At 41.0% G+C, this 23,429-nt stretch overlaps 1 protein-coding gene across 6 annotated transcripts in view; it reads left to right on the forward strand.

Annotated features, from left to right (window-relative positions):
• PPARG (peroxisome proliferator activated receptor gamma) overlaps positions 1–23,429 on the forward strand; it is a 143,095-nt gene that overhangs the window by 117,926 nt on the left and 1,740 nt on the right. For all 6 annotated transcript variants that reach the window (XM_032841690.1, XM_032841687.1, XM_032841688.1 and 3 more), the window contains one exon: positions 7,692–8,142. In XM_032841690.1, the coding sequence (XP_032697581.1) occupies positions 7,692–8,142 (451 nt within the window). The remainder of the gene's footprint in view (positions 1–7,691; positions 8,143–23,429) is intronic.

A 23,429-nucleotide genomic window follows, 5' to 3' on the forward strand; every position in this document is an offset into this window, starting at 1 on the left:
GAGAGACACTAGGAAAGCTTCACCTTGGGAAAACAACCTGCGTTATGATTTATTTTTAGCAGTTTTTAGAACAGCATGAATCTTCTACCTTGCTCTGCTATGCTGATATAGTCACAACCAGGAAATTCCTGGTGTTTGCTCTTTTGTTCTTCCCAAATTTTAGCGTCTAGGACAACTATCTTCCATAGGGGTAGGACTACAGACTCTAGGCCCTAGACAAGCTGAGTTCATGTATCCGTTAAATGCCCCCTGAAAAAATGAGGGAGCAGCAAAACAAAAGCAAGCAAAGACCTCTATGTCACTGATGTGACTGTAGAAAATCAACCGTGTTTATTTGAGGGGAAAGAAAGAGAAGGAAAACTGGTGGCCTGACTAAAAGGGGTTAAGAGCTGAAGGCAGATTGCCGCTGCTTGCTGAGATCCTGTGTTGAGTAGGGACCTGGAGGCTGGGAGGCTCAGAGCTGGGAAGGGAGCACTGACAGGGAAAGACTCCGAATGCACACTGTTTACTCCACAGTTTTGCCTCGGGCCATTTAGTTTCCAGGAACTGCTTTCCTACCTTCTCTCTATCTCCCAGTCCAGACCTGCAATCCATGCTGGAAATCCTATCAATTTAGTCGTACCTGAAAGTTAGGAGGAAGGCATTAAAAAAACATTTTTTCCTCTAGTAGTCAAGAATTTAGATGTACACTACTGGTGACCTGCATAGTCTCTTATGTGTCACTGAAGGGCAGAGAGCCCAGTCCACTGTAAATCACTTTAAAATCAAATGCCAATTGGCAATTTGGCTCAAAATCTTTGAGTTAAAAATAAGATAATTGTAGGCTCCTTATGGGATAAATAGGTATTATGGTATTTTAAGAGAAAGGGCTGCAAAATGCTTGATTATAGGCTTTGCAAGTTCAGAAGCCAAATGTTTGTCATGTTTTCCCCTACAGTAACTAAGACTGTGCTTTTGCCCATAATAGTTACTCAGAATGTATTTGTTTAATTGAATTAAAAACTGTTGCCTATGCCCCTTTGAAATTCTGGACTTTGAACAGAGAGCCTCTAACTAGCCCAATGTTTGCTGACCAACCTGGACATCATTAATGGTCTGGATCGAGGCAGAATTGCCTCTTGTTAGGATCTGGAAAGGAAAGCGAGACTGGGCCAAATTAAAATAATCCACTCCCTGATTACACAAAACCTGAAATAGAATTGTTTGGCTCTCTCGTTTCTCCTTATCTTGCAAAATCAAATTAAGCACTAGTGGAAAGAAATAGTTCAGAGAGAATATGGGAGAGGGGAAAAAAAAATCCAAAATGTGATTCCAATGAGACTAGAGATTTGTTCTTTATCTGACGTGGTCATGTTATTTATTTGATAGCATCTCTCTCAGGGGTGTTATGTTATCTCTTGGCCAAGACTTAATGAAAGTTAAGATTTGCATTGATAGGATAGGTCGTGCAGAAGTATGGACTCTCGAGAGGGTGGGGGATATGGAAAAGTGGCCATGGCTGGTGCAGTAGGACAGCGTGGGTCTCATTATAGACCCTGCTTGAGATTGATGTCATTCGTGTTGGTTAGGCCAAGCCTGGGGGGAGGCTGCTCAGCATAAAGGATGGCCAGTTACCCAGAGTCTTTGGAAGAGGAAACAACTCTGCTGAAGTGGCCATTCTGTAAATTTATCCTACTGCTCCATTTAACCATTGCCTGTTCTGTCTTATTTGGAGATATACCTGCATTTGCATTTGCCTCCAGGCCAAACAGGGCTTCTTGCTTCTCAACTAAACTTCTCTCTCCTGTATCTTATTTCCCAGTGCCCCTCACACCTTTCAAAACAGATAAATGAGCAGATATGTGCTTCTGCTTCCCTCCTGTCTTTTTAACTTTGACATTGCATCTTCAGGGTATGATACCCCTACTTTTCACTGCCTTGCCTGAAAGAATGATGCTTGGGAGTTTTAGGCTCAGGGCTAGATGAATATGGAATTGCTGGATATAGCTAAGCCGAGAAGAAAGTTTACTAACAGGAAGCCTTTTAGCCACCCTGTGGTGGCACTGACTCTCCCTCAGTCTCTTTCCCTTTCAGTGGCTTGTAGCAGCCAGCAGTTTCATTAAGAAATCCCTCTGAACTCTGAAAACCATGACTCTAGAACCAGGGTGCTGTGTTTCATGATGGCAATTTGAGAACCGAATGGACTTTGGAAGTTCCCAGTGTTTGAATATTACCCCGATGCGATGAACGCACTGGGTGTATCATTGTCACATGATCCCATGTTTGTTGGTAAAAATAAACAAAGAGTGGTTTTCAAAAGCCATTTTCAGTGCCATGGTTTGTCATAAAACAATAAATAGAAAAACTCTTGGTGCGCCTGCCAACTTTTCATGCCATATCTGAGAGATGGTGAGGCCCTTGCTGCACTCTATCTGCCAATAAGGAATAAAACTCGTTATTTGTACTGTATTGGACTTTGGGTCCCAAAGCATCACATTGCTTCTGATGGGTACATGTAGAGTCACTGTTTTTATAATTACGAGAGCAAACTGGTGCCATCGTAAAACTGGTTTTTCTAAATAGTGTGTGAAATATGAAACAACTGAATAATAAAACCAGTTTGGAAATGTAAACTTTAGTGAAAACCATTCTGTACCCATTCAGATGTTCCCATTCTAAAATTTACAGTGGCTGTCAAACCCAGTAACTCTCAGAGCTATTGGAAAGATATCTGTTCTTTTCTGTCCTACACTTAGAGCTGAACAAAGGTGGTTTCTTTCCCCTTCGTCTGTGGAAAAACCTGAGTGAGTCGGACTTTGCTCCCCTGAGAAGAAAGATACCAGACAAACCATCAAAGAGAGACTTAGGGGCCCCAATATAAATAAAGAGCAGGCTAGTAGTGCTGACTTGTTTGGGTGGCTAATGAAGAAATGGGGTTCCTGGGATCCTTAATCCAGATATTAATGTGAATAAAATAAATTCCTTTATTGTCAGGACCATCAGGATTAGCCAAAGATATAACAGATCTGAACCAATAGTGTTCTTTCAGACAATAAATTAAAAAGATTGAAGAAAAGCATGGGGATTTTTTTTTTTTTTTGGTAATGATTGGTTTGCCAGCTGAGTAATACTTTGGCTGGCAATGGATGGTTTTTTAAGAGCCGTGGTTATATGCTAGTTCATTGGAGTGTGAATAATTCTTCCCATTAAGCTTTTATTTGTCTTAAATCTCTAAACCATGCAGGAAAACAGAATTACATTTGAGAGATTGTTCAGACTTCCCTTCTGTCATGTCCAGCACTTAACTAGCCCTTCTAGGAAATAATGGCTCAGAGGCACTGCCTCCAAGACCCCACCATGGAAGAGGTTGGGTTTAAAAGCCAAAATTTCTCCCAGGATAGTCATTTTATTTAAAGAAAGAATAGTGGGGAAGTCCTGTAGAAAGCAAGAGAAAGGAAAAAGAACTAGTCATGAGTCAGGAGATCTAGTTGCAGTTCACGGTTTGCTGTAAGTAGTTATTTGACTTTGGATCGTCTCTTGACTTCATTCAGTGTATTTGTACCTCGTCAGAGAATGATGATGTGGGTGATTTCTGAAGACCCCTTTGGTTCTGTAAATCCCATGGTTCTCAACAGGAGGAAAATAGAAAGGGACAAAACCAGAAGTTAAAGAAACCTAACCAATGCATTTTGATGAACAGTCACCCACTATAGCTAATCCAGGGGAACCAAATCTCTTAAAGGATGAAAGCCAGTCAGAAGTATAAAAAAGGAAGAAGGAAACAAAATGAAGAAGATAGGCCCTAAGAATTCAGTTTCTCTTCCTTGAGCCTTTGCTCTAATCTGTCATGAAAACTAAGGATATCAAAAGAGCTCCTTGAGAGAGGGCAAAATATTTTCCAGGCCAGTTTGAACTCTGACATGGTTACCAAGGGATGGTCTGTGAGAGGGTAGAGCTGTCTGTTATACTCATTCCAGTCTCCCAAATTGAAGCAATCATCAGGACAATCTGTGCTTTATTAGTTGACTTTCTCGTTTATCTCCTTTACCTTGTTATTTTATTATTCAAAAAGAGCTGTAAAGTTAAAGCATTCATGCATAAGCCCTTTCATAACTTGTATATTAAAATGCTGATGTTATGGATTACTAAGGAACACTATTGTTCTATTTCTCCAGTCAAAAAAGCCAACTTTTATTACTGTACTGTATTTTCGTTATTAAGCCAGCTTCCCTCATGATCGTTGTGTTATACAATAGAGGCATGCAAGAGGCCAGTAACTAAACTTAATAATCTGTATAAAATAGTACCTTTAATCCCGTCCTGGCTTTGATATGCGGAGCCATTTTTGAAAATGAAAATATATCAAAATTAATTATATTCGATGTATCTCTCCAAAGAAATGTAATTTCCTCTTACAGAGACTGTTTTTGCTTCCCAAGAAAAACATCATGTTGAAGTACAATTTTCTTCATGTCAGTCTCACCTTTTTCTGGTCTGTCCAGCATAGGAGAAGTACAAGTATCTTAATGGCCAGAGGCAGACTCACTGGGAAGTGAATGAAGCTTAAGTGTCAGGGCTTGGCCTCAGCGGAAACCTCTTCCAGTGCTGCCAGAAGGGTCTGAGTAGTTTTGCTTTTTATTGAACCCAACAATTGTCTAGATGTGCCCAATGATTGTGTGCAATCCCGGCCCCACAAAACCTGGATCTATCCCCATAGTGTCCCAGATGTTCGTAAATGTTCTTTCCTTTGAAGAAGAAATGCTTATCTCGCCCTTTGATACAGTGTCTGAAGATAAATACATCGTTAGCTCCAAACTAGAAGTATAAAGTCATTAAGACCAAATTTGAGGATGATGTAATGGCAGATCATCAGATGATACCATACAAGCTAATAGAACATGGAAGGCTTCCTTTTGATTTGTAGAAAATAAATAAGGAAGTGAAATTCATTTTCTATAGAATATTTTACCAGAAGTGTAATATTAAGTTAATGATCCAAGATAAATTGTGCAGGTCAAATTCCACTTGATTTTAAGTGGTCAGCTTTCTGTAAATCAGGCAACTCTCTATCTTTTCCCTGTTTCGGGCGTGGGAGGTCCCAACATGAAATGTGTGAGTTAAGTGTTGGCAATCTAAGAATAGGTGAGTTGGTGGCAAAGATAGGCAGATCTCCGGTCACCTCATGTTTGGTGATCACTTTTGCAGTTTGAGAGATTTACACAGAGGCTGAAAGTACCTATGCAGACTTCAGAAACTCAAGGAAAACAGCAAAATCTTAGAAAAACAAAACAAAAAAAATCCACTTGGCATTCATTTGCATGTGAATACCCAGAATTCTTTACCAGTTCACCACTTCTTCAAAAATGCTGAAGGGATTTAAAAAAAAAAAAAAAAAAAAAAAAAAAAAACTGGAATGGTTTGGCATGATGGTGGGGACTGCTGATTCTTTTCTCTGTCCTTGAGTGTTTACTGCCAGGAAATCCTGACCAACATCGATTGCCAAGGGGTTAAAGTCACATTGTTGTTAAATTGGGAGAGAAAATTAGCAGGATTTTGTGCCCTATGTTCAACTATCACAGAATTTCAAAAACAGGAACCTGGGGCTTTATATGAGGGGACAGGGGAAGTCAAGGGGAAGAGTCACAGGGTGACTTATCAGGGCATAGTTCCAGATAAATTGCTTACATGGAGGTGGAAGAATTTCATGCATACATTCTGTGCCAAGAAGCCAAATGGTTGAGCAGAAGCTCGTCCGGGAGTTCAAGTGGGCAGCTCTGGGTACAGTCTTTCCATATGTGAAGAGGGGATGATTTATATTCATGTTATTTTGTTATTAGGTCTGTATGGTATCAATACCATCAGATTCTCATGGCAGTGAAGAAAGACAGTATATCATTGATAGAAATTATAATGTGCTGCAGAACTCCTAGAGGACAGAAACCACATTTTCTGTAGGTTCTATAAAAGCAAGTCTTTCTCATGATTAGAATCTGACCTTCTGGGGAAACAGTACATTTTAACTGATGTGACTGATTAGCTGCTCTTTTTTTCCCTCTATTGTTAATAATATCAATCCTGAAGTAGAAAAAAGGAAGCAAGCAGAATGTCCAAAAACATAGTAAGCATTATTTGTTCCTAATTTACTTGAAGAATTAGTTAGACCCACCAAGCAGACTTACTCTTGGGTTCCTGCATCTGCCATCCTTTGAGGTTGGCTAAATGATACCATTGAAGTGAATTTTTTGGTTAAAAAAGGTAAGAATTTCTGGAATAATTCCAGTGAATGGTGTTGAAATAAAATGCAGGCTTGGAAGTCTACTCAACATCTAAGGGTCCTTAGCATTAGTGTTATTTCTTCAGTGTAGACCAGACTTTATAGGTTGGTGAAAATCATAGACTTGTGTACAGATTCGTAGTTAGAATCTCCAAACCAGTGGGTCTTAAAGGTGCTTACTGCTGCCATTCATTATACAGCTTCCTCTTGCCCATCAGGAGGGAATTCTCAGCATCTCTGCCTGAAGAAACTCTAGTACATCTGAGACTTCATGTTCAGTGTACATGCATGTTCATGCATATCCACATGTACACACACACACACACACAGAGCTTCTGAGAAAGGCAACTAGAAAATCTTCAAGGGAAGAGATGGAAACATCCAATGTAATCTGTTCCCCTCAGTTGAGAAATTTGAGCCTAGGAAAGATAAATGACTTTCCTAACATCACATACTTAACCATAGAGCCAAAGCTAGAGTGCAAATACCCTAACTCTTATTCCAGTGCTTTTGGGTAGACACTTACTTGAATGGGAGTGGGGGTTTAACTTCTATAGTTCAGTGTTTCCAATGTGTATAAAATGCTGCCCCTTTTCAATCAGAGTAGCCTGGAGAATCAATTTCACAATGACCACATCCCTTTGGTCAATTCTATACAAGGAAATGAAAGCGATCACTTAATGACTAACAACTTACTTTTGAAGGCAGCCTGTTGCAGACTTGAGTAACTGATGCATGTGTTTTATTGATTATTTGACCCTTACAGACAGATATTTTGAAAAATAACTTCAAAACCCTTTTTTAATTTTGCCACTTTATGCAGTGCTTACCCACAGGCTTTAAACATCTGGCTCTTTCTGAAACAGATTGCTTCCAGAACATTAAGAAAAGAAATAGACATATTCTTGGCTCAATATTCCTCATCTGCTTTCAAACTGATTTTTTATAGTTAAGTATATTTTACATGCACACTGCGTTTCATTTGAGATCTGAGTAGATTTAATCTAAAACTGCAAGATTACTTTATGTTCAAGTGGGTGTGTTCAACCCTGAGTTGCCGAAATGTTTCTTTTTCATTGAAAGAAGTTTAAAAACACATTCTCTTGAAAGCCAAGATAAACAACAGATTTTGTATGATTTTACAAGTCAGCAACAAAGACTCTCCAAACAACCAAAACTGGAACTATTAGCCAGTCACAGGTAAAAGTGTTGCTCTATAAGTTGAAAGAAAAGAAGAACAAGCTTGGTCAAATATGTTTGGTCCCAGAAGACAATTAAGAGGAATAATCAGGAGGTGAAAATATTTTCTCATTAAGTATTTTCTACCTTAAAGATTTCAGTTAACAAAGCAAATGTGTATAAAGAAACTAGAACGGTATTCACACTGAATTGGAAATCTCCAACTCAGCCTCTCCCCCCCCCCCACTCTTTTTTGCAGCCATTTGTTATCTATGACATGAATTCCTTAATGATGGGAGAAGATAAAATCAAGTTCAAACACATCACCCCCTTGCAGGAGCAGAGCAAAGAGGTGGCCATTCGCATCTTTCAGGGATGTCAGTTCCGCTCAGTGGAAGCTGTTCAGGAGATCACAGAGTATGCCAAAAATATCCCTGGTTTTGTAAACCTTGACTTAAATGATCAAGTAACTCTCCTAAAATATGGCGTCCATGAGATCATTTACACGATGCTGGCCTCCTTGATGAATAAAGATGGGGTTCTCATATCGGAGGGCCAAGGATTCATGACAAGGGAATTTCTAAAGAGCCTGAGAAAGCCCTTTGGTGACTTTATGGAACCCAAGTTTGAGTTTGCTGTGAAGTTCAACGCACTGGAATTAGATGACAGCGACTTGGCGATATTTATAGCCGTCATTATTCTCAGTGGAGGTAAGATTCATCTTTCAATCTGCTGTGAGAGAGGGTGGGACGGTGGTGGGATGGCTGGAAGAATTTTGACTTTCCTTAGCATTTGTCCTTTCTCTGTACTTACTGCACTTTCCGACGGAAAATGCCAGTGGCATGATGCCAGGAGAGCATCACTACACAGGTAAAATACCAGGAGAGAAGATCATAGATTTGTTGTTGGAAGGCTGTGGACAACCCAGGTTTTTCTTCTTTTATCCTTCATAATATTTTTTCAGCCAAATCCAAATGTGAAAAACAAATGCCTTCTTCTCCTTTTTTTTTTTTTTTTCTTTTCTCTATCTTTTCCATTCCCTTCTCTATTTTTCCCTTCTCTTCCCATCAGGCCAGTCTGTTCTTCAAGTCATTTAAGTAATGACATGTACAACTTTGCTGGAGTCAGTGCTCACTTGACATAGAGAAAGTTCCTGCCCTACCATCAGGAAGATACTACTTTGAATTGCTTTCCTAATATCAGGAATCAAGGGATATTTATCTACTGACTTCTACCTCTTCTCTCAGGTAGATTTCTCTGATGGCTTCCCTTAGAGTACCTTTGGGAGGTAATTGGCTATGATTAAGAATATAATCTGAACCAAAGAGCACAGAGCAGAGAAATAAATTGAGTGATTTAGCAATTCATTGTATTTTTGGCCTTGCAAGTACATGATCTAACTAACCAACTCCAAAAGCCAGGTTTTATACTAAATGCTACTTTCATTGGCTTCTCCACACATTTCCAACTTATGTAGAAGAAAGTTTTACTGTCATCTCCCTTTATAAAAGTTGTTTTTAAGCAGTGAATTTTCATTACTGAAATGGGCTTCAGGCAAGCTTTCTGTGTGTCCTCGGCAGAATATCATCTGTTGGCAAAAGCCGACGTGGGGAGGGATGGTGGTCCCCTAGAGGTAAACTGTGCCTAACTATATAAGATATTGTAAAGAACACACTGCACTCTGTCCTCCTTTGTTGTCCAGTTACTTGAAAGCATAATGGTTCTGAAATCAGGTGCAGCAAAGCTGTGTTAAGTGCCTGCCGTGTCCTAGGTGGTATTCTAAGCACATAGTACACGTTCACTTAATTCCCCAGTCCAGCAAGGTAGGTATCATTTTGCAGACAAGAAAATCAGAGGACTGAACGTTTTAGTCACTTGCCTGGGGCTACCCAGCAAACAGGAGATGGGGAGCCAGGCTGATGAGCTCGGGCAGTCTGGGTCCAGGGTCTACAGTAATCCCACCCTTTACGTGGCTTGGGTGCAGCTAGATGTCATTAGGGCACACAGGCTAACTCTGTGGCCTCTGGTGCTACAAGTTATAACTCATATAAAAGCGACGTTTGGGGGAGTTATGTTTAATGTAACAAAAATTACTCTCCAACACGTTTTAATATCTTGGCTGAATCTACTTAAACAGATCAACACTTGATCCTCTGGGATCCATGATTAATTCAGCAAAGAAGAGTGAGATTCTAGTTTATTTGAGGTTCGTTAGGAGAAGAAGCTTAAATTTTGAAAAACCAGATGAGAAAATGAGTCGTTATGGCTTAGCTAATATTTTGAGGCACATTTTGTTTTTAATGAAGAATAGAAATAGGATTATTAACATTTGATATATTTCTAAGATTTTTCCCAGGCATGCTCTGGAGTCCATGTTTTATATTCCTTTTCTCACTTAGTCATTTTCCCCCTGTCATTACATACTCTGTTCATATTTTTCATTAATTTTTGAAAACAAAAGTAATACTTGGTCATTTTCATAATTCAAAGAATACAGAAAAGTTGAAGTAGAAATTATAGTTCTCTGGCCTCAGAATAAAATGAGATTAACGAAGTCCTATTTCTCCTCCTGAAAAGTTTCTATGCATGTGCTAGCATATCTATGTATACACACTAACGTCTTAATGACTGTAAAATATTCATTTTTTAAAGGGGTATTACATACTTAACTATCTCCTTATTTATGGTTAAAATTTATTTCAAAAAACCTGTAGAGAGGAATATAGAAATATTTTTTTAGAAAATTATTAAAAATGTGCCCTAAATTTGTGTTTCAGTGAGCATTTTTAAGTGTAAATTTCTGTTCAAATTCCAAATTATTTTCTCATTCTAAATCACCAGAAGTGGAATTGCTGGGTAGATGGCTATAAATATTTTTAAGTCTTTTGTTACATCATTGCCAGATTGTGCTCTGCAACATTTATATCAGTTTATATTTATATTCCCACCATAGATATACTAAGGGAGGCATTTGAAAAAAGCTATTCAAACATGATTAATCACTAGTCAGGGAAGGTTTACACAAGAAACAGTCATGATAATTCTGGACTTTTCTGAGCTCGAGCAATGTTGGTTTTTTGTTTTTTGGGTTTTTTTTTTTTAAGATGTATTTATTTTAGAGAGCATGTGCAAACAGGGGGAAGAGCAGAGGGAGAGGGAGACTCCTCAAATAGACTCCCCACTGAGCACGGAGGCTGATGTGGGGCTCTGTCCCAGGACCCTGAGATCATGACCTGAGCTGAAATCAGGAGTTGGCCCCTTAACCAACTGAGCCACCCAGGCGCCTCCAGTGAGCAATGTTGTTTTTTGGGCACGTGCGACAACAGGGTGTTTTCATCTAGGAAAAAAAAGCCATTACTGCCTATAACTCACAAGCAAGGTTATTTAAAAACCAACAATTCATTGGCTTTAAACTTCTCATTAATCTGTCAAAAAATAACAGTGCATAGTTTGATTCAATTTAACAGGTATTGCAGGTTTTGGTTTTTAATTATGAAAATTTAAAATGATACATTTTAAATATAGATGCCATGTAAGTGAGTTCCTTTAAGTCTCATACAGACTACTGTAATGGTAGCCAATATCCAGATCTTATTGGATCCTCACAACAATGAAAGAGATGTGAAGGTAGCAGCCAGCTGTAGATTATTATACCTATGGTTATAATGAGAAGAAAACCCTGTGAATAATTTTAGACTTCCTTAAAGAAATAGAATTAACTGTTGACTAGTTCCCATATCACAAAAGGTAAATCCTTCCCCAAAGTTTGCTTTTGTAGATGAAGTCTACCTACAGGCAGTAGATAAGAATGAATAAACTGGACCCCATGTTTGCTCAACACACAGAAATTTGATTCTCTTCTTTACTCAGAGAAGCCAGTTGGGTATAGGCCAGAGAAGGAACTATTTGAGTCTTTTCCAGTCCAAAGACTGGATTCCAGTAAGATCAGAATCCCAGTCATCTGTAGATGGTGAGGTCAGTATCCCAGACTGTGGTTTATTAGAGTACAATACATAATTTCTCAATGAGTTCTAATTTTTTTCCCATCCTGGGTTTTCCAGAAAGGGAAAACATTCATGTAAGCAAGAGGCTTTGATCCAGTAAACAAATTTCTAATCCTATGTAATCTTGATAAAGAGTGGATCATTGTCTTTTGTGCATTTTACGTTGAAGTCTATAGATAGCTTTAGTGATTTCAGAAAAAGAGCTTTTGGCAGGGGTCCCATTGACCTCATTCTGAGCTAGCCTTCGAATCACAGAAGAGCTTCATTCTGGTGGAGGGACCATGAACCTAGACTGAAGGAGGGATGGGGAGATGGACCCCTTGTAAGAGAGGGGTGGTAAGGAATTGGGAAGATTAAGGGCAAGGTGTGCCCAGAAGACCTAAAGGAGATTTATTTATTTATTTATTTATTTATTTGGATGAAAGTACCTGATTTGACCCAACTAAGTATTTGCTGAGGAAACTGGAGTTGCTATAGTAAGATCACTGTCATTCAACTTCAACCCTAGAAACTGCTGATATGGTGAGATTTGGTTCTTAGATTGGCCTGGTGCTTAGCATCTTTGCTGTTTACTCAGCTCTCAAACCAAGCTAGCTGAGAAAGATGACCTAGTTCTTCTCAAGTTTTTCTCCTCTCTCTCTTTCTCCTCTGAGCTCAAGGCAAGAAAAAAAAAAAAAATGGGACTACAAAGAACAACAGTCCAGAACTAGACAGCAGACAGCACTTGGTATGGTTTTAAGAGGACTCCATACATGTTCTCTTATTAGATCCTGACAGTTCCCCTACATTTTTATTCTCATCTCATAGAAGGGAAAGACTTGAGCAATTTGTCTGAGACCTAACAACTAGTGAGCAATGGAACTGGGGCTGAAACCCAGGGATCCTGTCACCTCAGAGTACCCTCTCTGCCTCACACCCTGTCCCCTGCCACCTGGCTAATGGCTTGCAGTCACCCTCCTCACACTTGTGTTGGTGGCCACAACCTGTGCTCCCTTCACCAGACCCCCTAAGGTGCGGGCCCCTAATTTGGAGGTAGTGCTTCCTCAGTAGTCCTGATAAGTAATAGCTAACTTGCTCCCTCTAGGATGGGTGGCGTCAAGAGTAATTAACGCCGCCTCCAGCAAGGGCAGGTTTGCAGCTGGCGCCACAGCCTCATGCCAGCCACACTAGCAAACTCCCAGAACTACCCAGCAACCAAAGCCAAGTGTAAAGCTCAGTAAAACTGACAAGCCCCAGGACACTCCACTGGACTCTTTGCCCCCTTGAGCATTTGCAGTTCAGTGAAGAAAAGCATAGGAAGTTTCCAGCTGGAACTGTGCAACAGGAAAAAAGCTCTTTTTGTTAATTCAAAACAGTTTGGAATCCATTACAGTTCTCCCCAAACTTCCAATATATGGGGGAGGAAATTCACCGGGTTTTACAATGTATTTTTGGAGGCAGATTGCCATCGCCATCTTAATGACAGAGAAGCTGTAAATATTGATACAATGGCCACAGATGGCAAGTGACCAGCCTCCTCATTTACCCTGTTGAGTCTGGCTTGGTTATGCAAACCACCTCTATGGCAGCTCCTTCATTTTCCAGCCATCCCAGCCATGTTCTTTCTCTCTGAAGCAACTTTGGACAGCTGTCCTTGGAGTGATCATGTGTGCTTCTTCTGTTGAGTGGGCAGGGGGCAGGGAAGGTAGGCACAAGAAAGGGGAATTGTTCTCATAGCTGTACATTAGCAGACCCAGGAAGAGTTGATGCTCTTTTTTTTTTTTTTTAAGATTTTATGTGTTTATTTGACAGAAATCACAAGTAGGCAAACAGGCAGGTAGAGAGAGAGGAGGAAGCAGGCTCCCTGCTGAGCAGAGAGCCTAATGCGGGGCTTGATCCCAGGACCCTGAGACCATGACCTAAGCCGAAGGTAGAGGCTTAACCCACTGAGCCACCCGGGTGCCCCAAGAGTTGATGCTCTTAAGACAGTCTCAGGTCACCTGGGGCTTCTGTTTCCTACCTTTTTATAACTCTGTGGGTGTAGGTACAGATTGTAGAGAACAGAATCAAAGCACAGCATCCAGTCCAGAATATATACCTAATAAATGCCTATTGGATGCATAATAGTCAAATACTAATAATAATACTAGTAATACTAATAATAATACTACTAATAATAATACTAGCAACCATTTATCGAATACCTCACTATATGCCAGAATATATATGTGAGCACTTTACAGACGTTCATAATCTTTGTTTAACCTTTCCTGCAGCTCTGCAAAGTCTTTCGTTATCCTCCATTTTACAAATGGAGAAAATGGAAGTTTAGAGCTCTAAGATTAAGCAACTTGCCCCAGGTCCCAGAGCCACTAATTGGCGAGGCCACGGTTCAGACCCAGGTCTCTCTGACCTTCACACTGATGCCCTACTGTGTATTGGGATGCGGAAGCATCCCAGTTAATTACCTTGGTCCTGGAGTTCTTTGTTAATTATCAAAAACTACCTATTTCATTTTGCCTCCAAATATTTCAGTCAAGAATTTTCAGGTTGTAGTCTCAATATCACTTACCAATATCCAAAGGCCTTCTCGAGACATGGTTTTAAACCTAACAAAATGGCACACTAGGTTTGAAAATTGCTGTGGGAAGGAAAGAACAGAGCCCAGGATAACACTGAAGACTGGTACCATGTTCTTAAACTTGTTCAGGTAGCCTGGCCCTCAGAAACAATGGCACTTGAGTGTGGCACTCAACACAAAAATTGACGGCTCTAAGTAACTAAGTGAATACATTCATACTTCATCAGATACCATCTTACACCAGGTTCTAACAGAGATAAGTGGTTGCAGAAGAAGTCTATGAGAAAAATTTAAAATTGTTAAAATGTCCTCCAGTAACTTCAGCTCTTCCTGCCTGTCAGAAACAGTGCTTGTTCTGCTCAAACACTGTAGTGGCAAACACCACACACCAGCTCTCAGGCAGGGTTTGAGGACTCTGAGCTTGAGTATTCCATCTCTTTTCCCCGTCCCTTAAGGCCCTTCACAATCTTGAGGATATGTCCAGCTCATGCATAGTCCTTTCATTGTCTGTGGAACCATGTTCACCAGTTAGAATGGACAGCATAGCACTTCTCTAGAACAGAAGACAGAGTATAGGTCCCTGAGTGGCCTATGCTTTTCTTGAGGAAACCCCAGCTTCAGGAGGCCTCTGATTCTGTAGGTCCCAGTGACCCCCCACATCTTCTCTGTCTGTTAGCATCAGCCTTACTCATTGACTGGGAGGAGACACAACCCAGAATAATTGAAAACCTAGATATTAAAAACACTGTGAACACCAATAGGCCTACTTTCTTCTAACTCACCTTTGAGAGTGAAATACGCAGCTCTCTTATCCATACAGGTTTGTTTGTTTGTTTTTGTTTGTTTGTTTGTTTGTTTGTTTTAACAAGACTCAGGCTGGTGCCTATGTGGTAAAAGTTGTTTTTCTAACTTCTTTCTCATGATACTGAGAATAAACAAGGACCTCTGATTTCTTGTCTGACTAAGCTCTGAGCAGGACAGTGAAAGAGTGTTATTACATGGTTTCTGTCTCCCATGTGGGCCATGATGGAATCAGAGAGTAATAGCATTCATTTTTTAACTGAAAAATCTGTAATGGGCACCTACACTGTGTCTACATAGCGTATGACACTCTTCTCCTCTGCTCTTCCCGCCATGCTGCCGCCACCAGTGGGAAAACCCTTGTCAGGTGGCCAGGATGGCTTTGAATAATGACTCAATTAGTGTTATCTAGAAATGCCCCATTAGTTCACTCTTCTCATAACTTTGTGGACTTGTTTTAGAGAAAGGTGAAGTCTATCAATGAGTTCTCAACTGGCACGCAAATTCTAAAAACCAGGTGGCAGGAGGGTAAGGGAGAAGATGAAACATATTAGAATCATCTGAGAAACTTAAAAATACACATACATGCAGACACACACAGAAGAGACACACACACACAGGCTTTTGTTATTTGTAGAACATAGAAGCATCTTTTTCTGTGACTGCTTCAGAAGTAAAATCTCTTCCTCACCCTGAGCCTGGTAGGCTGGGATCATGTCAGTGAGGGAGCGCAAGGCTGTGTTTGACCTCAGAGACAGACATGGGATTGAAAGCCAAACTGCTGAGTCATTCCTATCACCACACCAGCAGTCTTGGAAAAGGTTCAGTCAGTCAGTCAGTGGGCCGCTTTTTGGAGCAGTTTATCATTCTGGGTTCTCACAATGTGTGTTTAAACTCTGGGTGACCCCAGGCAGCCTTCCAGACTGGCACAATCCACCAAGACATTCAGACAGATCATCTACGGGTGAGGAAGAATGAAACTCAGGAGGGGTTCTAGTCACTCGTCACAGAAAGGCCAGTGCAGGTTGTGAAGGAGCCCTATGCACTCCCAGGGAAAGCACCTTTCAAGGGTCTTGCCAGATTCACAAAGAAGAAAACCAAAAGAGGTGGGCTGGGGGCATTGGAAAGCTTTGGAATCCCAGCCCGGAGTTCAGACCCCAAGCCCCACCACCACTTACTAGATGTGTGATTTCACTCAATTATTTACCTCCCTGGGCCCTAATTTCCTTATCAGTGTCGTAAGTAAATGAAATAACATTATGTTTAGCCTCTGGCACAATGCCTGGGACATGTTAAGCACACAATAAGTGCTAATTTTCCCTTTTCCCCTGTATGATAGAATTCGAGGTAGCTCTATGCAATCTTGCCAGTCCGATTGCTTGCAGTTCCACCAATGGGGATTCTTGAAATCAATATAAATACCCCTAGGGAGATAGCAGCTAATCACTTTATCAGCTATCACTTTAAGGGGATTAGTTGTGGATTGAGGGAAAAAACCCTAAGGGAAAGAGATACTGGAGGAAGAGGGAGAGGCCTGACAGGCTAAGGGGAGAACTCAGAGCCTCCTGGCCCCCTTAAGGAGACAGAGGATAGCAGGACTGTGGTGAGTTTCCACACTCCCAAGGTTCTGATAAAGTTTGGGGACATTATATGTTGAGAGGTCATGTTTGGAGATTAAAGATCACACCTGTGTTTTGAGATCACAAGTTCTTCTCAAAGACACTGGAAAGGAAGATAGGGAGAATTGCAGGGAACAAATACTTGGCTATGTTTTATGTTCAGTTATTGTGATTTCTAGAGGATGAGGAAGCAATGAAGTGTAATTGGGTTAGGGGGAGGAGTGTGTCAGCCTTGATGAGGAAGAACAAATCATTCTTTTTTTTTTCCAGCCTTCTCCACCCCTCACCCACACCCCATTTCCAGCTGCTCAGAGCCAGTGTTGGACATAGAAGGAGCAGAAATTAATCTGTATCCCTCAGCTAAAGGGAAGAACACGCTGCTGTCCTGGGCTGACACAGAGGACCCTCAGCAAACCACATGGCTTAGCTTCCATTGAGCAGCCTTTAGGGGGACCTTAACCCCCCACTGGGGTGAAAGGACACAGGAAAGACAAGGACTTCCCAAGGGCAGGATGGAGAGCTCCAGTAAAATTTCCATTCTGCAACACCTGGAAATAAAACAGAGCCCAAGCTCATTTTACTCCATTGAGGTAGCATTGAGCAATGCAAAGAGCTTTGACGACAGCAAAGAAGAAAGCACTACTCACCTCATTATAATATCTTTGTGTCTACCGTTGTAGTTGGGGAGGTGGATTTTGGCGGTGGCATTTGGGTGTGTGAGATGAGGAGAGCTGGTGTGTAGAATGGTTTTCTCGATGGGCAGATAAAATACTAACTGGGTTGGTTTCATTGTGGTGGTCAGCCCCTTTCCCCATCCTGACCACATCCCATGTGTTATTGTTGAAAGGAGGGGTTATCATTTGGACATAGACAGAAAAAGCATTCGTAAGGGAAATGTTAGAATATTAACCCACTCCACAATGAAGGACTGGCGATGACATGTGGGTTCACAGCAGAACAGCTCGTTACAGAAGATCTTTATCTGTTTGATAACATGTTTACAAGACCTCCTGGTTGTGTTGTCCCCTTGCCCAGAAAGCCGTCATCAACTGCATTTCTCCTAAAATCATCCATTATGCAAACTTCTGATCAATTTAGACTTGCCCTGCTAGGATTCCTAATACCAAACCTCCAGCCCAGTGCAGGTCCCACAGTGGAAAGGGAGCGGTGAGTGGAGAGATGGCCGAGAAGAAAGGAGCAGTTAAGGAAGAGAGAACAGAAAAGATAGAGGACCCAGGAAAAATCAGAGAAATGAGAGAAGAAAGGTAGGAAGGAAAAAGAGGTGAGTGATATTAGAAATAGCTACCTTACTATGTGTCAGACACTGCTCTGGCACTTGCCATCTATTAACTCATTTAATCTTCCCACCAACACTATGAGTCACATTACTCGTATGTCTCCATTTTTTAAGTGAGGAAACCAAGGCACAGAAAGGCTAAGGAACTTGCTCAAGGCTACCCAGCAAGTAAGCTTTAAGGCTGGGAATCCAGCTGCTTCCCACTAAGCCAGTAGTGCTTACTGCTTAGTGCCACTAAGCCAGTGCTTACTCTTGGCTGTTCACTAGAATGATCCAGGAGCTTTTAAAAACCTTGGAGGTCATACCCCAGACCAAGTCAGTAGGAATCTCTGGAGATGGCACCCAGGTATTTGTTTGCGGGGTTTTAATCTCCCCACGTGATTTCAGTGTGCAGCCAAAGTTGAGAATCCCTGCACTCCATCCAGCTCCAATTGAAATTTAACTATGAGAAGAACAGCACTTGTGAAATTTTCTTAATTATTTTTTTCCCCAAAGGTAGGAATGTAGAAGGGAATTGCTACAGGCCCTACCATGGTTTACTAGAGATAAAGCTGGCTGAACTCACAGTTTTGCCTAATGCTCACCATGATTCGCTTGATCAGAAAAGTACTGCAGAAGCCCGGACACCATCAGTTCAAGAAAGAAGTGACTTGAGGCCCCATGCCTTCCTTGTTTTATTATTGCTCTTAGACTGTCTTGCTTTTATGCATTCAACCACAAGAATGAGAAACTGCTCAAACCCCTCAAACATGAGCCTGCATCAGGAATTATTTTTTTGTGCTCCTGAGTCTGTGATCTTACCAGAATCAGTTTAGGAACCTTCCGCTTCCCCACTGTGTATTTGCCAACCCACCCCAGCTTACACTCCTGACCCCATCCCGGTGGAAACTGCCTTTATTTGGATAAACTGAGAGAATAGTAACATCTTACAGTGTCCCTATACCTAGCTCATTCTCACCACAACCTTATAAAAGAAGTACCATCAACTTAAAATATTAAACCAAAACCCAGAAAGATTAGAGGACTGGTCCAGAGTCACAAAGAAACTAAGTGGAAGAGACAGGACTCAAGTCTTCAGTTTCCAAATCCATTGCTCTTTTTAACACGTCTGTGAACTTAGAATGGAATAAAGGAAATTGGAGAGGAAGTGTAAAAAGAAGCCCTACTTCTCCTTTGGTTTTCATCAGGCACCTGAACTAAGGTCTTTCATTGTCTGTGGATCAATTTACAGCTCCCTAGCTATTGGACTTTTTTTTTTCCCCCCTAAATCCCCTAGATACAGCCCTTTTCAGATTGGCCTGTATCAGAAAGCCAATAGACAAAGATCAGAAAAGCCCTAACAGCAGCTCCTAGAATAGAGACAAACACTTGGGGTTTTCTGGCTCTCCTTCAGGAGACTCCACTGAGGCCCTCTGGTTCCCCCAGACACCTCCTGAGAAAATCTGTGCTCAGGAAATGCCTGGCCCAGGTGGACAGATCCCAGGAGGGTCAAGAGAATTGAAATCTTCAGATAGCTCTCCCCATGACGGAGCCAGATCTGGACATGGTGGGGGTTTTGTAGGTTTCCTCATAATCAGCAGCCCTCTGTAATCAGTTCCAGCGCTGTCTGAGTGGGGACCGGAAAGGTTGCTTTCCCAATTCTTTGCAGCCTGGGAGTTAAAAACCAGTAATTGACTCCAGCTTCCTCGAGCGTTGTGTCCTGGAGTGTGTGAGTCAACACTCATTTTCCCAAAAGGGCCTTCTAGGCAGCCTAGGCCAGTAAATAGGGTCCTTTGACCCTGATGCAATTGCAGACCTTGACTCTGACACTCAGCAAGGTGCAGGAAGAACATCTCAGACGGGCCTTCTAAAAACAGTATCTTAGCAGGCACTGGGGAGTGGAGAGGGAAGGGTGAGGACCCAGGAGGGCTCTGGGTACTTCCATAGACTGCCATGGCATATTTGTGGTGTCCAGCTTAGCTCAGCAAGGGTTTGAATGTGTGTGGAAAGAAAGTGTAGAAAGAGAAAGAGGAGAGGGGGAGGGAAGTCCTTCCAACAGGATAGAAGGTGGGAAGCAACCTTGACAAATCCCTTTTGCCTTTGATTCTAGGGAATGCTTTAAGACCAAGGGAAGCTAGCTTTTTACTTTTTTAAAGAAGCCAAGTGTTTTAAATTTAAGTGTAAGCCTGTTAATGTACTTTTTGTAATCACATTTTGAGTGTATTTCCCCAGTTTAATTATGTGAATTACATATTTACAGAATAGAAAATCGAGGTGCAATGATCTTGATCAGTTTGCCCAGGTCACAGAGCTGTTAAAGTGTACTACTTTTTCCATTCAGTGGTGCTCCATTTTGCTTTGATTGAGGCTCAGTAAAGGGGACAGGGACAGATCTGTAAATGATCTAACTCGTCACTGGAGAAAATATAAATCAGTGGTCACAGAATTTTAGCCATTCAGCCAAACTTCATCTGTCACATAATAAAAAAAATAATTTGCCAAAGAGGGATTTGAAAATCCAAACCAGATCCTTCTCCACTCCTAAAGGAGCCAGTTCCATTATACTGCACTGAAGCCAAGAGTTTCCAGCAAGCCTGATCAGCTGCACTTTAGGGTTTGGTTGTTTGAGCTGTCATGATAAATGAAACCTACTAGATTAATGTAATCTCTTCAGCAGAAGTTTTGACTGATGCTGCTCAAGAGGAAGGAAGGAGATAGGGTTCTAAGGAACCAGTGCCCAGTGAGCAGAGGTTCAACACAAGGGTGTGGGGTCCCAGCCCTTGGAGGAGCCACATTCAACACCTGCCTTCACACAAAATGCTGCCACTTCAGATGCATGTGCATTTGCATAGCTGAGAGCCTTTGAAATCTGGAACATTCGTCAGAATGAGGATCAGCAGTCATTAAACCAAAGGCACCAGTCCAGGATCCGTGACAGGCCAAAGCATCAGGGTTTTCATGATTGCGTGGCAATTGTGAGAAAGGCGCAGGTCCCCCAGGGGCATGATTCTGTAAGCCAGGACTACATCATTTGTTTCATTCTTAGAATCTGAGATTTTTGCTGATGGTTCCAAAGTTATATGTTGGTTGGGGGTCGAGGGAGAGGTGATATGGGGAGGATACTTACTCCAGTCAATGGAATAAGAAGTTAGAAAAAAGTCAACCCAGGGGCGCCTGGGTGGCTCAGTGGGTTAAGCCGCTGCCTTCGGCTCAGGTCATGATCTCAGGGTCCTGGGATCGAGTCCCGCATCGGGCTCTCTGCTCAGCGGGGAGCCTGCTTCCCTCTCTCTCTCTCTCTCTGCCTGCCTCTCCATCTACTTGTGATCTCTCTCTGTCAAATAAATAAAAAAAAATCTTTTAAAAAAAAAAAAAAAAAAAAAAAAGAAAAAAGTCAACCCAAAGTTTCCTTCTTTAAATAAAAAGGAAAAAAAAAAAAGAATGAAAATAAACTTAATTTAAGAGAACCTTTAGAGTTCTGAAAATCCCACTGTGAGACCAGCTAACATTTCTCTCCTGTACCTCACCTCAGTGGATAAAGGTTACTAGAGTTTATTAGATACAGGAAAACACTTTACAGGAGACTTCTTCATTGTGTAGTGATCCTGCCTTTAGGCTTGTTCACCAACCAGGAGAATTGTACTTTTCAATCCAGGATTCTTAGCCAGAACAACCTTCTCGCTCATTAACTCAGCCAACTTAATACTTCCTGTGTTTCCACCAGAGGCTCAGAGATGATCAAGACATAGTGTGCCCTCTGATACCTCATGACCTCATAGGGGACATAAAGAAGAAAAATCAGTACTTATCATACAATTTATAAATACTATATACTTATAATACAGCATTTGAAATTAAACTTAGATTTGAATTTCAGCTTCACCATTTATTAGGAAGTGGCAGACCTTGGGCAAGCCTTTCTCTAAATCTTAATTCTTCTCTCCATAGAACATGGGCCTCATGGAGATACTGTGAAGATCAAATGATCTAATGTGTATAAAGCCTTTAGCACTTTCTTTGGAAAATGATAATCATTCAATAAATGTAATCTACTAGTATGGTGGAGATTGAAGTGTTTATAGGGTGCTACAGGGTCCAGAGAAAGGCGGTTGGGAGAACAGGGGAGAGGAAGAGCTAAAGTCAAATAATGTTCCCAGAACAGAGTAACACTGGCTGTATTTTGAGGAACAGGTTGAAGTCAGTAAGTTGGGTGAAGGGAAAAGAAGTCTGTTTCAGGAGGGAGGAACAGACTCTGCCTAAGCACAGTCATGACAGAAAATAGGATGTTTGAGGGACTTAGTATGGTAATACCTTAATATGGCTGCAACAAAAGGATGGTTTCAGAAAGTGACGCTAGAGGATGAAAGGTATTAAAAGATAAACCAGGGGTACCTGGCTGACTTTGTCAGTAGAGCTTGCCACTCTTAATCTCAGGGTCATGAGTTCAAGCCCCATGTGAGGGTGTAGAGATCACTTAAAATCATGAAAAAAAAATTTTAGGGGCATCTGGGTGGCTCAGTCAGTTAAGCATCTACCTTCAGCTCAGGTCATGATCCCGGAGTCTTGGGATGGAGCCACACTACAGGGAGCCCACTTATCCTTCTCCTTCTGCCACTCCCCCTACTTGTGTGCATGCACACACTCTCTCAAATAAATAAATACAATCTTTAAAAAATTTTTAAATAAATAAAAGGCAAGTAAAAGCCCTTATACAGTGCTTTAGTTTACAGGGAAGGGGAGAAGATAAAATTAGAAAACAAGGGTGAATAGCCTTCAAGAGCTAAAATTTGGAATCAGCACAAGGTATCAGGTGAGTGTCCTGAATGGTATACAAAAACCCTGCACCCCTTTGGTGAACTTTAATGAGGAAACCTTATATTCTTTTTTTTTTTTAAGATTTTATTTATTTATTTGACAGAGATCACAAGTAGGCAGAGAGGCAGGCAGAGTGAGAGGGGGGAAGCAGGCTCGCCGCTGAGCAGAGAGCCCGATGTGGGGCTCGATCCCAGGACCCTGGGATCATGACCTGAGCTGAAGGCAGAGGCTTTAATCCACTGAGCAACCCAGGTGCCCCAAAACCTTATATTCTAATCTCAGAGCAACAAACAGAAATTAGAAAATAAGACTTAGTGGTTAGAAAACAAAAACAAACACCCAGACTTTCCACTTGGAAATTAAAACTCTCAGATTAAAAATGAAATCAAAAGAGTAAGACAGATTATTTAGGAAAGAGCTGTGAACATACTATTTACCCAAGCCTGCACAGTGAAACCAAAGTGACAGAGGAAATTTTAAAGTTTTAGATGCATCTATCAGAAAACAAGAAATACTAAAACTAAATGAATTAAGCATTCAACTCAAGAAGCTAGAAAAAGAGGGAAAAATAGACCTAAAGGAAGTCAAAAGAATAAATTAGTTAAATTGAAAACAAAATAGAATTTTTAAAAAGAGTGATGAATAATAACTCTTTAAAGAGTGATGAATTTTTTTTCTTTAAAAAAAAGCCTTTAGCAAATCAGATTTTTTAATGAGATAATATACAAAATAAAAAGCATTCAGTTCTAAATAAAAATAAGGGATTTCAGATTTTGAGAGAATATTATATACAATATTATTCCAATATGAATTACTCCAAGAAGCCATTAGGGAACAGATCATTACTATATAGAAACAGAAGGAAAATTCCTCAAATCTAGAAGGCTAGTTAATATTTATTACCAAAAAAATAGACAAAGGATGG

The sequence above is a fragment of the Lontra canadensis genome, unplaced genomic scaffold (assembly GCF_010015895.1).
Source record: "Lontra canadensis isolate GAN:19392208 unplaced genomic scaffold, GSC_riverotter_1.0 scaffold124, whole genome shotgun sequence".
NCBI lineage: Eukaryota > Metazoa > Chordata > Mammalia > Carnivora > Mustelidae > Lontra > Lontra canadensis.